The sequence below is a fragment of the Drosophila takahashii genome, chromosome 2L (assembly GCF_030179915.1).
Source record: "Drosophila takahashii strain IR98-3 E-12201 chromosome 2L, DtakHiC1v2, whole genome shotgun sequence".
Classification (NCBI taxonomy): domain Eukaryota; kingdom Metazoa; phylum Arthropoda; class Insecta; order Diptera; family Drosophilidae; genus Drosophila; species Drosophila takahashii.
Genome location: NC_091678.1, coordinates 35,680,061 through 35,693,994, shown reverse-complemented (window position 1 = coordinate 35,693,994; position 13,934 = coordinate 35,680,061). Strand labels below are relative to the sequence as shown.

At 34.6% G+C, this 13,934-nt stretch overlaps 1 protein-coding gene across 2 annotated transcripts in view; it reads left to right on the top strand.

Annotated features, from left to right (window-relative positions):
- Tif-IA (RNA polymerase I-specific transcription initiation factor RRN3 homolog Tif-IA) overlaps positions 1–13,934 on the top strand; it is a 123,579-nt gene that overhangs the window by 1,654 nt on the left and 107,991 nt on the right. For both annotated transcript variants that reach the window (XM_070211506.1, XM_070219617.1), the window contains exons 3-4: positions 649–1,140; positions 1,198–1,373. In XM_070211506.1, coding sequence (XP_070067607.1) covers positions 649–1,140; positions 1,198–1,373 — 668 coding nt within the window. The remainder of the gene's footprint in view (positions 1–648; positions 1,141–1,197; positions 1,374–13,934) is intronic.

Genomic DNA, 13,934 nt, shown 5'->3' with positions numbered 1-13,934 from the left:
GGATTCCTTCAGCCGAGCCCCCTCTAACGCCCACAAACGATTTTATACTTTGTCTAGCGCCAACATTTTTAAAGATTATAAATGCAATTTTGTTGCGTTTATTTATACCTATCAAAAATAAAAGAAATTTTGTAAATCGGACTATTTGTTAAAAAGTTATGCACAATCAAAGTTTTATACCTCCATCTCCCTCGCACTCCCTTTAGCTGAGTAACGGGTATCTGATAGTCGGGGCACCAGATTATAGCGTTGTCTCTTGTTTTTTTAATGAATGGTCCGATTTAAAAAATTTAAAAAGTCGATTGGTATTAATAAACACTAAAGATGTGGCCGCCAGATATTTGACATTTCTTGCCATAATTTTGTAAGATTCTTCATCATTATCATTATACTCGTTAGTCGTAGAGTAAAAGGGTATATTGTATTCGTGCAAAAGTAGGTAACAGCTAGAAGGAGGCGTTTCCGACCATATAAAGTATATATATTCTTGATCAGGATCACTAGCCGAGTCCATCTAGCTATGTCCGAAGGCATACTTGCGATAATAAGTGCCTTGTTTTTGAACCTTTTTTTCAATCTATCGAATAGCTTTCTTTTTTGTTGACACTCATTTAATATAATTATGTGTTATATTTTTACGCCTCTCAGACTTTTAGTACTAGATGTTAACGCACCACGAGATGAAATTGGCGCAGAATCAGATGATGAGGATGACAACGTGGAGGCAGATACCTTGTTTCAAATAGACGATATATCCGTCGATAGCTTGACTAAGACTGGAAAAACTATTGGGCATCCTGTCGGCAAAACCTTGGATATATGCCTTTTTATGCTTTATAGGTTTTTTGACGAAAGATGTCGAATTCACCAAAACAGTAGCGACCAACAGCGGTGGACTGCTAATCGTTTATTTAAAATGTTGCTGCATGTATTCGACGAGGTTCTGTTACCCACCCACAATACCCATCACGTGCAATTCGTCTTATTTTATGTGACTAGTATTCGGTTTGCATACTCTGAAGATTTTCTTGATCTGCTTTGGCAGAAGGTTAAAAATCCAAATATATCGGCGATTATTCGACATGCTGCGGTTGGATACATGGCTAGTTTTTTATCTCGCGCTAGGTTTTTACCACTTAGGTAAGAATAATTGTGAGTTATGAATTAAGAACATATATTATTGACACTTTTTTCTAGCATTGTAATATTTTATTTAAAAGAATTGAGCAAGTGGGCTCATACCTACATAGACGACTCCGGTGAATATAACCAAACTTGCTCGTTAAAGGCTCATTTGGTTTTCTACTCTATCTGCCAAGCCGTATTCTACTTGATTGCTTTTCGTGCCAGAGAATTGACTGCTTGTTCAAAAGGTATGCTTAACAATTATTTATCATTATACATATATGTAAATTGCTTCGACTGAGCCGAATTATATTTTACAATATTGTTGACCAGTGGTCAGCAGATGCAGCGCCCTTGGTCCGTGGGCTAGAAAAGATGCCTGTCCTGCTAAGATACGTTACTTTTCAGTTTGCACAAACAGAAAAGAAATGCGGTCATCGCTCACATTTCAGAAAGTTTCACAGAGCAAATCACTCACACAAACAGATTCCAACATGTGATTGTATGCTCTAATTCTGCTGGGCATCGCTGTTTCGCAGTAATTTATTTAATGAACATTTTTTTTATACGAGTTTTATTTTCTTTCTAGATAGATAGCACTTAAAAAAATTAGATGATATTTATTTTAAGTCACAACAATAATGCCATCCTTTAACTTGCCAAATAAATGAGCTACAGGTCGGCAAACTTTTGACTGTAAGATACATTTTTGAAAAGTGAGGTCACATTTATATTTGTAAGACCAATAGAATGAGCTGGTTTCCCAGTCGAATCGAATAGGGGAGAGTGGGGCAATTTCGTCAGCATTTTTATACCCGTTACTCGTAGAGTAAAAGGGTATATTAGATTCGTGCAAAAGTATGTAACAGCTAGAAGGCGTTTCCGATCCCATAAAGTATATATATTCTTGATCAGGGGCACTAGCCGAGTCGATCTAGCCATGTCCGTCTGTATGAATACTGAGATCTCAGAAACTACAAAAGCTAGAAGGTTGAGATTTCCCACACATATTTTTTGGCTTCCTACGCAGCGCAAGTTTATTGGGTCCTGCGCCCACATCTTTAAAGATTTCCGAGAAGTATAAATTCAATTTTGTTGTGTATATTTATACCTATCGAAATGTAGAAGACATTTTTCAAATCGGACCATTCATTAAAAAGTTATACGCAATCAAAATTTATATATCTATCTCCCTCGCACTCCCTTTAGCTGAGTTACTATTATTAGTCGGGACACCAACCCGAGTACAGCGTTCGCACTCCCATTAGCTGAGTGACGGGTATTAGATAGTCGGGACACCAACCCGACTATAGCGTTCTCTCTTGTTTCAAAGCTTTTTTTGTCCATCTTGAAACACGGAACACAGAAATATGATAATTCTTTTTTTATTGTTGAAGCACCAAGCTTAAAAATGTGACATTCCCCTTTTTTTTAAATTACCTTGGTGATTTACAAAAAATTAAAAAGTAAAACCAATATACAGGGGGAAAAAAAGGTGTGACATTCCCCTTTTTTTTAAATATCCTTGGTGATTTATAAAAAATTAAAAAGTAAAACCAATATACTGGGGCAATTCCGCCACATAGGGGGGTAAAATCGCCACACCACTGCGGTAATTTCGTCACCTGAAAAATGTAGGGAATTTACCGCCTGTAAATATGCTACACTGATCAAGCGTACCATTTTTGTTGACGTTCTATATTTGTTGCTGCTGCCGGTAGTCTGTTCGTTAGCCAGCTCGTCAAATAAAAAAATATGTATTTAAAATAGGTGCGAATTTACCCTAAGCATAGGGTGGCGAAATTTCCCCACACAGTACTTTTTTAGAAATAAATATTTTTCTTCCGAAATTAGGCGCGAAGTTAAAAATCACTAACGCAGAAATGCACATTATATCACTGTGTATTATATTTAAAAAATTCTGTATCTTATCCCTTTGTAATTGTGGCATACAGAAAAAATTTCGTCGAGAACTAAATGTAGCTTTTGAACTGTTAAAACACATTTAGGGCCGGTTTCTCGAGTGCCGGCTAACATTTCTCGAACAGATAAAGTCCCTGTAAAGGCATTTTGGCTTTCTCGAGCACCAATGTGAGAGCTAACTTTAAGCGTTTTCGGCTCGAAAGAATGACAGCTGATTTCCCAAAGCCAACTATGAAGAAGAAACAAAATCACAGCTGACTTTTCCTTTGAATTATACCCAAACAGCTGATAAAATAATCGAAGCACGCCATTTTTTGCGTTTCACAGCACAATTCTGTGCGTTAACAGCACTCTGTAATTGTTTCTCGTTCAGATAAATTAAAGCAGTCGAGAAAGCGGATTTGCTTTTACGAACAGTTTATCTTGTCCTTAAGTTTTTCGAACAGATAGCTATCAGGGACTTTGACAGGGACTCGAGGAACCGGCCCTTAATATTATAGCTTAATTTTCTTGTCCTTTTGTGCAAAAAAAAATGCATTAGTTGTGTCATGCTGTCTTGAAGGACTAAAAAAAATTATATATTTTTACGACTTATGGATTCCGAGATATTGCAGGTGACGAAATTGCCCCAGTGACGAAATTGCCCCACTCTCCCCTACGCAACAAATTTTGATTCTGTAAGTCTTTAAAAAATAACTTTATGTAAGAGAGTATTATCCAATGAAGTTTAAGTCAAAGATTTTATATGCAAAGTTAGAGACATGGTTCGATTACAACTACTCCCAGTGACAATGACACTGTTTCAGAATTCATATTAATTTTTTATTTGGGACAATTAACCGTGTCAAATGCCTTACTAAAATTGATTAAGGGTCGTTTTCTCCGTCCGTTCTGCAAAGTAGAATTTAACTAACGGAAAGATACTAAGCAATTTTATTCATTTGTTAACTCCAATCGTAAATCTAACGCATATCCTTCGTCCTGCCGCTATCGTAATAGTGCTGAATCTATTATTCTTGGTATATCTAACTTATTTGCTTCTTTCATCCCTTCAACTCACTTTACACAACTCTTTTTTTCCCGTTGTCTGTATCCTTGTACTCTTCCTCATGCGAACAATATTTTTCTGGCATCTTTCACGGAAGGTGATGTTCTTGATGGGTTGTCTTCGATTAACAATTCATTTGCTGCACGTCTTGATAAGGTTCCAAGCTGCATCTTAAAACAATGCGCCCAAAATCTTGCACGTCCTATCATACATTTATTTAATCTATCTGTGAACCAATCCAGCATGCCAGTGATTTGGAATAAATCCTACATTATTCGTCTTCACAAAAAAAGGTTCAAGGTCTGACCCTGAAAATATTCCCAAACTGCTGATCGCAAACTCGGTGGAATATTGTACAGTAGAAACAAGTGGCCCAACGACACCAAGCACGTGCTTGTTACGCGCGGGACCCTTTTATCAATTTGAGCAAGAATGCGAGTTCGCGAGGAAAAATACATAAAACAAATAAAGACGGGACACATAATAAAAAAAAAGAAGCAATTAGGTGTGAAGCAAATAAGCTAAAATATTAGTTCCTAATACCGGGATAGAAGTTGAAATGCAAATTAAATGATAAAAGTTGTTATTATTATTACCTAGAGCGCGAAAGGGCTCGTGCAGACTAAAATGTACAATTTTTTCTTAATTTTTTTATTTTTATTTTGATAGTAGATAAAACGACTAAAAAAATGAGATATGTTTCATTAAGATCGGTAAACAACTTAAACCGTACTACATGAATCGCACAACGCTAGATATCTATACATAAATACAAATTGCCCGTCCATACAAGTTTGTATGAAATTCGTTTTTAACGATATAGCAGTTTTGTTATCGTGCACATCGTCAACAGCCATTTTATAATTTGTTGACCGATCTTTATGAAACATATCTCATTTTTTTAGTCGTTTTATCTACTATCAAAATAAAAATAAAAAAATTAAGAATTTAAAATTTAACTATTTTTTTTTAAATTAAAACCGCATGTAACTTTGGTTTTTTCTTATTTATTTCCCCTTTTTCCTAATTTTTTACGGTGTAAGTACTCATTTTTTTCCAAATCGATTTTATTTATTCAGAGTAGTATTTTTAAGGAAATTTTAGGGAATCACAAGCCATACTTAAGTGTTAAGTGCTCCTTTTAAGCTGCAAATCAGATTTTAGCATGGATGATGACTTTGAAATAACCAAATCCAGGCTTGAAAACTTTTTGGATCGTCCAATTGGACCAGACTTCTTATAAACATGATCCTAACTTAAGATAAAATACTAACCGTAGCCCCATTCTAGATTTAATATTTTAAAATTTATAAGCAACACAAGTGTACTTATTATTTTGACCACACCAAAACCGACCTATCGCACAAATGTAGGGCTAACATGGATTAGACAGGTTTTACTGTATCCATTGTTTATTTAAATATTGCAGAACAGAATAACCTTTCCAAATAAAAAGGTTTGGGAGGTCTGGCCTCAATAACTATAGAGATATCTCTTAGCAAGTGAGGGTGTAACGTGTGTACTTATTCTTTTGACCAGTAGTGTATAACCCCTTAAGGGTTTTTGAGATCTGTAAGGTTTTATAAAAGAAGTTCCGAAAATCTGGATTTTTGCGAATATCTTCAGAACGGTTCCTTGAGAATTTTTTTTATTTGTTCAGCGTGATTAGCAACTCAAAACTTATCGAACAAAATTGGTCTCAATGTTTATCTTTTTTTGCTGTAAACTAGTGTTATGAACGTAGGAGTACCCCTATGAAAGGTCATTACGTTACATTTCAGGCAGTTCAAATTTAAGAGACTATACTCACACCATACTTAAAAAGAATTTCTTATGATAGAGGGAAGATCGTTAATAAGCAGAGTAAACAGCAAAGGACCAAGATGACTACCCTGGGGCACTCCAGATGTCACGTGGATCATTTTAGAAACAGCGTTCTTAAATATAACCCTCTGAGTCCTCCCATTCAAATAACTTGAAATCCAAGTTAAAAGATTACATGGAAACCCAAACAAGTCTAGTTTGAATAAAAGAAGAGAGTTACAGTGATAAAGAAATTGTTAAAATGTTTCGCTTGCGTAAAATCCCGGCGCTATTTGTTTTGCAAAAAATATTTTTGCGACTTGAATCTAAAGCAGCGTTCGGCACACACATACAATTTGATTTTGTTTTATATATAATTACTATGGACGGCAGTCCATGTAGTGACGAAGCGCACCAGGAGAGTGTGCGAAGGCGACTACTATATATACACGAAGAAATGAAAATCTACTGTGATGGTCCGATCATAATGAATGATACACCTATCGAAAGGTATTGCGAAAACTAACAGGATTGCATACCAAGACTCTAAGAAAATCAATTGGCTGGGGAGAGAGAGCGGTGAAAGTGAAAAAGTGAAAATTTCGAAATTTGGAGCTGTTGGGGCCGGTGGGGATAATTGCCCCCTCGCAATATTTTACTTGTGTTCCTTTTGAAAATACCCGTCGAATGAGGGGTCGTTTGTCAAAATCCGACGCTCCGTTCAAAAGTTATAGCCAAAATAAGATTTTCTTCGTCTTCCCAAAATGAAAATTTAATTCTGTTTCTCAGTTTGTCAGTTTGTCCAAAACATGTTTTTTAAGTTTTGAAAATTTTATATGACGTTCATCACATCGATATGAAAAACTTTTGTTCTACCACTTTTGGAAAAACTCGCTAGTTTAGCGGGAAAACAGCTATAAATAGCTAAAATTCGGAAATCCGTAACTTATATACTACTAAAGCTACAGACTTGTGCTGCATCTCGTTTGAAAGGTATTTTTAAATGCTATAAACGCCTTCTATATGCAATTTGTGTAAATGTAATAATTAAAAAAATATGAACAAAAGACAATTTTTTAAAACTTTTTTTTTAGCTTTTTTTTATTTTTCTCAAAAACGGCTCTAACGATTTTCTTTAAAACCTTAAACTGTATAGCCCTTGAGATTCCTTAAATTTTGGTATATAACACATTACTGTAAAAAGTCACGTTTAAAAGTTATTTTTATACGAAAATAGCCACTTTTGCCAGCTCGAACAATTAACGCTCCCTGAGTATTGAATTTTGTGGGAGGGTATCCGAACTGTATTTTAGGGTCATGGAATCAGTAAATTTGCACTTAAGAGTTCCATATAGGAATCTTTTGTTCTACGACTTTTGGAAAAAGCCGCTACTTTAGCGGGAAAAAGCTAAAAAAAAAGCTAAATTTCGTTTGTTTGTAAGTTCTACACTACTAAAGGTACCGACATGTGCTGTACCTCGTTTAAAAGGTATTTTGAAATACTTAAACGCTTTTTTAACTTAATTTGTTTAAATACAATGGCTTACAAATTATGATTGACCAATTTAAATTTAAAGGTATATTTTAGCTCCTATGAGAGCAAATGTAAACAAACAAAAACTTCTGATATCAAATAAAAACACCTCTTAACGAGGTAAAAAACTAGTGACGATCGCACCTTCAACATACAAAAGTTCTGATATCAACATTTGTGACGAAAAATTATTACACTCGTCATTAAATAGACTTTCTAATATTTTCTCATTCGGCACGCTGCAATAGAAAATGCCTGTGAAGGGAAAAAGGCTGGAATAGTTTGCTAGGGCGGGCCGAATGAGAAAATATTAGAAAGTCTATTTAATGACGAGTGTAATAATTTTTCGTCACAAATGTTGATATCAGAACTTTTGTATGTTGAAGGTGCGATCGTCACTAGTTTTTTACCTCGTTAAGAGGTGTTTTTATTTGATAATTATTACAGGGAAACGACAATACAGCCATGGGTTAAGCTTCTAATAGCACTTAGATTATATTCAAGCGGCAGTTTTCTTATAACTGTATGCGATTTTTGTGGTGTAAGTGTGCCCACAGCCAGTCGAGTTGTTAAGGAAGTTTCTTTTGCTATAGCGTCTTTATTAAAACAATTTATGAAGTTCTCGCGTATTGAAAGTCTTCACGAAAATGTTGTTGATTTTTATAAAATAGCAAAGTCTCCGAAAGTCACAGGAGCCATAGATTGCACGCATGTAAGAATTTAATCTTCCGGAGGCTTTTCCCAAGACACCAGTTCTACAAGAATTGTCTCCTGTTCATCGGTAGGGGAGTGTAGGGTAAGGTGACAAACGATTCGTTTTTTAAATGTAACTTTTCTAAAAATCAATATTTTTTAAAAGTGTAAAAGTAGAAAGTTGCTTTTATCTACTGAGCATATTTCTGTAAAATTAGAATTCGAAATTCCAACGGAGCTGAATCCTACAGCGTTTGGCGTGAACCATACTTTTTTTGCACTTTCAAAGGTCGTAGGGTAATGTGACGAACGATTTGTTTTTTACTGTAACTTTCCCAAAAATCAATATTTTATTAAAGTATAAAAGCAGAAAATTGATAACATCAACTGAGCATATTTCTGTAAAAATTACGATTTGAAATTCTATCGGAGTTAAATACCACAGCTTTTGTCGTGAGCCATCCTTTCCAACTGACGGCCCAACTAAAAACAACACAGTGCAACATGAAAAATGTAACCGCAATTTTGATTTCATGGGCGGAAAGTACTCATCGAAAAAAGCTAAAACCCATTTGGGTTTATCTGGCTTAGCTCGCGTTTACCTATTATAGCGAGTTAAAGTTTTACATACTAAATTTATTTGTAACGGCCATATCTTGTGAACCGATTAAAATTTCACTATCAAATCTTCAGTTATGAACCCAAGGAACTAAATTGACAAATGACTCTTGCGAAGAAGTGCACCTAGGGCATTAAAAATCGAAAATGAGCGAAATTTTTTTTTAACGTGCTAGGTGCGCAAGAGCCATTAGTCAATTTAGTTCCTTGGGTTCATAGCTACATAACCACTGAAGACTTGATAGTGAAATTTTAATCGGTTCACAAGATATGGCTGTAGAGATCTCATTTATACGTGTATATATTTATTTGATATTATTTTCAACACATCTTCACTCTGGCACTGCTGAAACACAAATAAATTGAATAGGTTTGCTAATTTCCGCACCACCTTTTTAGAAAAAAAACCTTACAAAGAAATTACGGGACTTCTTATTAATATTACTGTCATACATTGTCGACACGATAAGGGGGGAACTACATTTATTTGGAATTTTTGTCGTGACGTCATATGTGGGATTCGACGAGTTCGTCACATTACCCTACTCGTCACATTACCCTACACACCTATAATTTTTACCGCAAAACTTTTTTCTTCCGACATTTTTATACCCTTGCAGAGGGTATTATGCTTTCAGTCAGAAGTTTGCAACGAAGTGAAGGAGACGCTTCCGACCACATAAAGTATATATATTTTTGATCAGCGTCAATAGCCGAGTCCATCTAGCCATGTCCGTCTGCCCGTCCGCTTGTCCGTCCGTCTGTCCGTTTCTACGCAAACTAGTCTTAGTTTTGAAGCTATCGGGTTGAAACTTTCCCAAAAGTCTTCTTTATATTGCAGGTAGTATATAAGTCGGAACCAGCCGGATCGGACAACTATATCCTATAGCTCCCTTAGGAATAATAGGAAAAAAATTCTAGCTTCGGTGTTTTTTGAAATATTACCTTCTACTTTTGGGTAAGAATTTCTAAACTGCGCATATGAAATTTTAGATTTTCTTCAAGCTCGGGTACCTCGTAGAGTTTGGCTTGGTTATCATCTGTGATTTTTTAAAATTTGTTGGTGTCCATTTAGGGGCGCTATGAATTTTTTAAGTTAAGAACTTAAAAAATGTTCTCAAACTTCAAATTAGTATATGGGCACTTCCAAAATGTCGCTCGGGACATTTGCACACCTTTAAAGGTGAAAAAAAATTGTAAAACAATGGATTTAAATTTTAATTATGGGCTTTACCTTTCACTCTTCCCAAGCTCTATTTTTGGTAAAAATCTTGATTTTGTTCCACTTTTAGTTTTTAAGATATCGGTAAAAAACTGCCGTATTCGCTCGGGACAAAAATAGAAGTGGATTTCGGGGAAGTTCATACAACACCAGAAATTAGCTAATTCTGATGGAATATTTGAATGCAATTTTTTTTAGAATGTCGATCAAACATGTCGCTGTGAAATGCTTTTGGTTTTACTCAAAAATTCTTTGCCGTTTTTTTTTTATGCAGTTTCAACATTCGCTCGGGACATGTCGCTCGGGACATTTTTTCCGACTGTTTTGTAAAGCGGATTTCTTTACCTCTATCTCTCAATTGCTGGATGTTTTGCTTTTTACTTAATAGTTTAGCATGTGAATGAAGCATTTAGTACAGAAAAATGTCACATATTAGCATTCCTATAGGATAAATTTACAACAGAAGATAGGTCCAAAAAATAACAAAAAAGTAGCCAAAAAGTGATTTTTGCGTATATTGGTGGGGTTTGTCATAAAAATAATCAAACTGTACTCCAAATTTGTAGTTAAGCTCAGTATCCAACTAATTAGAAACTAATATCGGGGCAAAATCATGTGGAAATATGTTTTATTCAATTTAGAAAACCCTATTTAAATTTCCAATGAGTTCACAAGAGTACAATTCTTACATGTTTAAGCTGAAAGTTTGCACAACTCAATTACTCACTGATATTATGCACATATATTAATATCATAATTTTACCACCGTCCCTTCATATAGCTGCCATACAAATTGATGAATTTTCTTATTATTAAAAAGGTAGGCTTTGAAAAATTAAAATTACAATCTGAAACAACATATAGGAACAACATAGGAACGAAATTAATTGGAAAATAATAGGAAATATAGGGGAGAGGTCTGTAGGTTGGTACACCTTGTGTTTTTGATCTGCCATTTCGACATTCACTTATGAAATTTTACGCATTTGGTACTGATCGAAAGGTTAATTTATTAGCTTAATAAAAAACAAAAAAAAAATATTTTTTTTCCTTAGGGAAAACTGAAAAATTATTTTTTTTGAAAAGTGCCGAAAAACGACATTTTGAAAAAGAGGTCTGTAAGTTGGGACACTTTTAAAAGTCAATAATACTCTCACAGTACTCCAAACTATAAGGAACTATTTATTTATGTTAATTTAATCAATTTTAGTTCGTCCTAAATTATTTCAAATCCATTTTTTAAGAACATAGACCAAATAACAATTAAAATCAAAAGGCCCTTTGAATATTCACTTTTCCCCTAATATCAATAAAATGTACTTGGCAGAAAGCGACCTCTGTTGGCCTAAGGCCTTTTTGTATGAAAAACGGGTGTCTCAACTTACACGCTCAAAGTGTCCCAACTTACACAAAATGGGATGTTTCGGGAAAAAATTAATAACTTTTTTTCTGACTGATTCTTTTTTAATTTGTTAACAGTTAATGTTTTAAATCTCTTACCAAGTTAATTTAAGGACGTTATTAATTTTAAATGGAATTTTGAAAAAAGTAGACAAAAACTTTTAGTGAAAAATGGTACACGACTCTCACAGCTTAGATCTGGCCAGAGCCTGGCTTATAATGTTTTCCCCAAAAGTTTTTTCACTAAAAAAGATTACAAAAAAAAAAAAACAATTTTTTTAGTGGATACGTTTTGAGAAAATTGAGTGTCTCAACTTCTCCTCTCCCCTATTATAGATTCTTTGGTTTTTATTGTATTCTCTCCTACTCTAGGATATGACTTTTTTTAATATTTCCGAATTTCAAATTAAATTTAACAAAAATCGGACAACTTTATTATATAGCTGCCATAGGACGGTCAGAAAATAAAATGTCAAAATAACAGGAAATTTAAAATTTTTGCGGTTTGTAAATTAACAGGAGTGATCTGCAAGGGTATATTAGATTCGGCTGGCCGAAGCTAGCTTGTTTTCTTCTTTTTAATTATTTTGAAATGTTGTGTATATCATCAGGCATTAGTATGACTGTTTTCTGGTATTTTTCGACTAATTGTTAAAAATAGTTAACTCTTCTGTTGTGGTGTTGCCATCTAGTCTCAAATTAGTGCGCCTTTACTTGGAGTTTTAAATGACGGACGAGAAAACGAAAACCGATTTACCGCCTGGATAAATTAATACTTCCATTAGGTAAATTCTACTTTGCACCACGGAGGAGAAAACGGCCCTGTATGTATCGCTAGTGCGTCAGATTTTGGAGTAATGTTCTTATGTTTGGAGCCCACAATACATAGAATAACAGGTTATTATTGAATCTGTTCAAAAAAAATTTTTTTATTTTTCATTGCGCAATTTAAATTGGGTCTCTGGTAAATTATTGCCACCTTTCCGAAATAGGCTACAATTAATTGACATGCCTTCTATATATCATCGACAAATTTGTAATGGCGTTATGTTTGCTCATAAGCTTCTTCTTGGTTCAGTCGATTCACAAACTCTGCTTTCCTATATTGATCTTACAGTTACTTCAAGATTTACACGCAAGTTTCGACCTTAGCGGTTACCAATATGTAGGTCTTACTATGCTCAACACGAACCTTTTCGGGTTCTTTGCAATAATTACAATACTCTGTCTGATATCCTGTCCCCTGAGGTACCTTTAAGTTGTAACCGTGTAAAATTTACAATTACCTAAATAAATAAATAAATAAAATACATTTTTCAGACGGCAAATCGGTTTTTGTTTTCTTGTCTCTCCTTTAATACCCAAGTAAAGGGCGCACTAATTTGAGACTAGGTGGCAAGCCCGCATCAGAAAAGTCAAATAATTGTCAAAAATAAGTCGAAAAATTATAGAAAAGTACGATAAAACGGTCATACTAACAGCTGATGATAAAACAACATTTTAGGCAAAATAAAAAACAATGTCTGCACGGTAAAAATTATACCGTGAGCAGCGTCAGAGCAGAAATATATATATTAGAAAACAAAAAGTCTGACGCTGTCACGTGAAATCCAAAAGAACTGGCTTGAAAGGATTTAGCTGAACGCTTTGCCGTTAAGACTAGTTTAGATTCAAGTCGCATATTAATAATCTTTTGCAAAACAATTAGCGCCGTGCCTTCACACAAGCAAAAGCTTTTAACAAATTCTTCATCACTGTAATGCTTGAAGTAAATTCTTTGGTCTTGATATTTGCCCCGATGGGTTCGCACTTTAGACAATTCGACAATATCCCACAGACAGGGGCTGATAAAGACAATGCGCCGCCCTAGGCATTTTTGATTTTGCCGCACTAGTCTGCAGCCTGTTTCTCGCCTAGCTTTTTTCTGTAGGGCTAAGGGGGGAGATACATATAAAACAGCAATGTTTTTATGTGTTCCTTTTTTTTGTTGTTGATTACACTTTTTTTTATCTTACCAAATTTTTTTTTAGTCTATTTTTTAAAAAGGTAGGTCAGCTGCGCATCGTAATCAGGTCACTGTATAGATCCAATTTTTATGAATCCAAGTTTATTTTGGTTAGAAATAATGTAGACTCTCTAAACCTAACTTACAGACAATATCTCAAAAATTCTTGTTGTGGCACTCATTCAAAGCTAAAAATCGCCTTTTTAAAAATATTTTTGTTGTTGTTTTTCTTTTACAAAAAATATTTAAATGTACAAATTTCGACATTAAGTAGGTTCAGACCGTGGGTAATTTCATAAGGAACATTTCTGTAAAAGCATCATGATGATCGCAGCATTACTTTTTGAGATACACAATCCGCAGCAGAGGAAAACATAGTTTCGATAAAAACGCATTTAAAATAATGAAATATATCTACTGCAAAAGGAAGGTGGGTGTCGACGTCCTGGTATAAGTTCCAAAATAGTTCAGATTTTTACGTGAAACTTTCATGACACATTCTACCAATTTGGGAAATTACAAAAAAATTGCATCTTTTTTCTATATGAAATTTGCCGCTCCT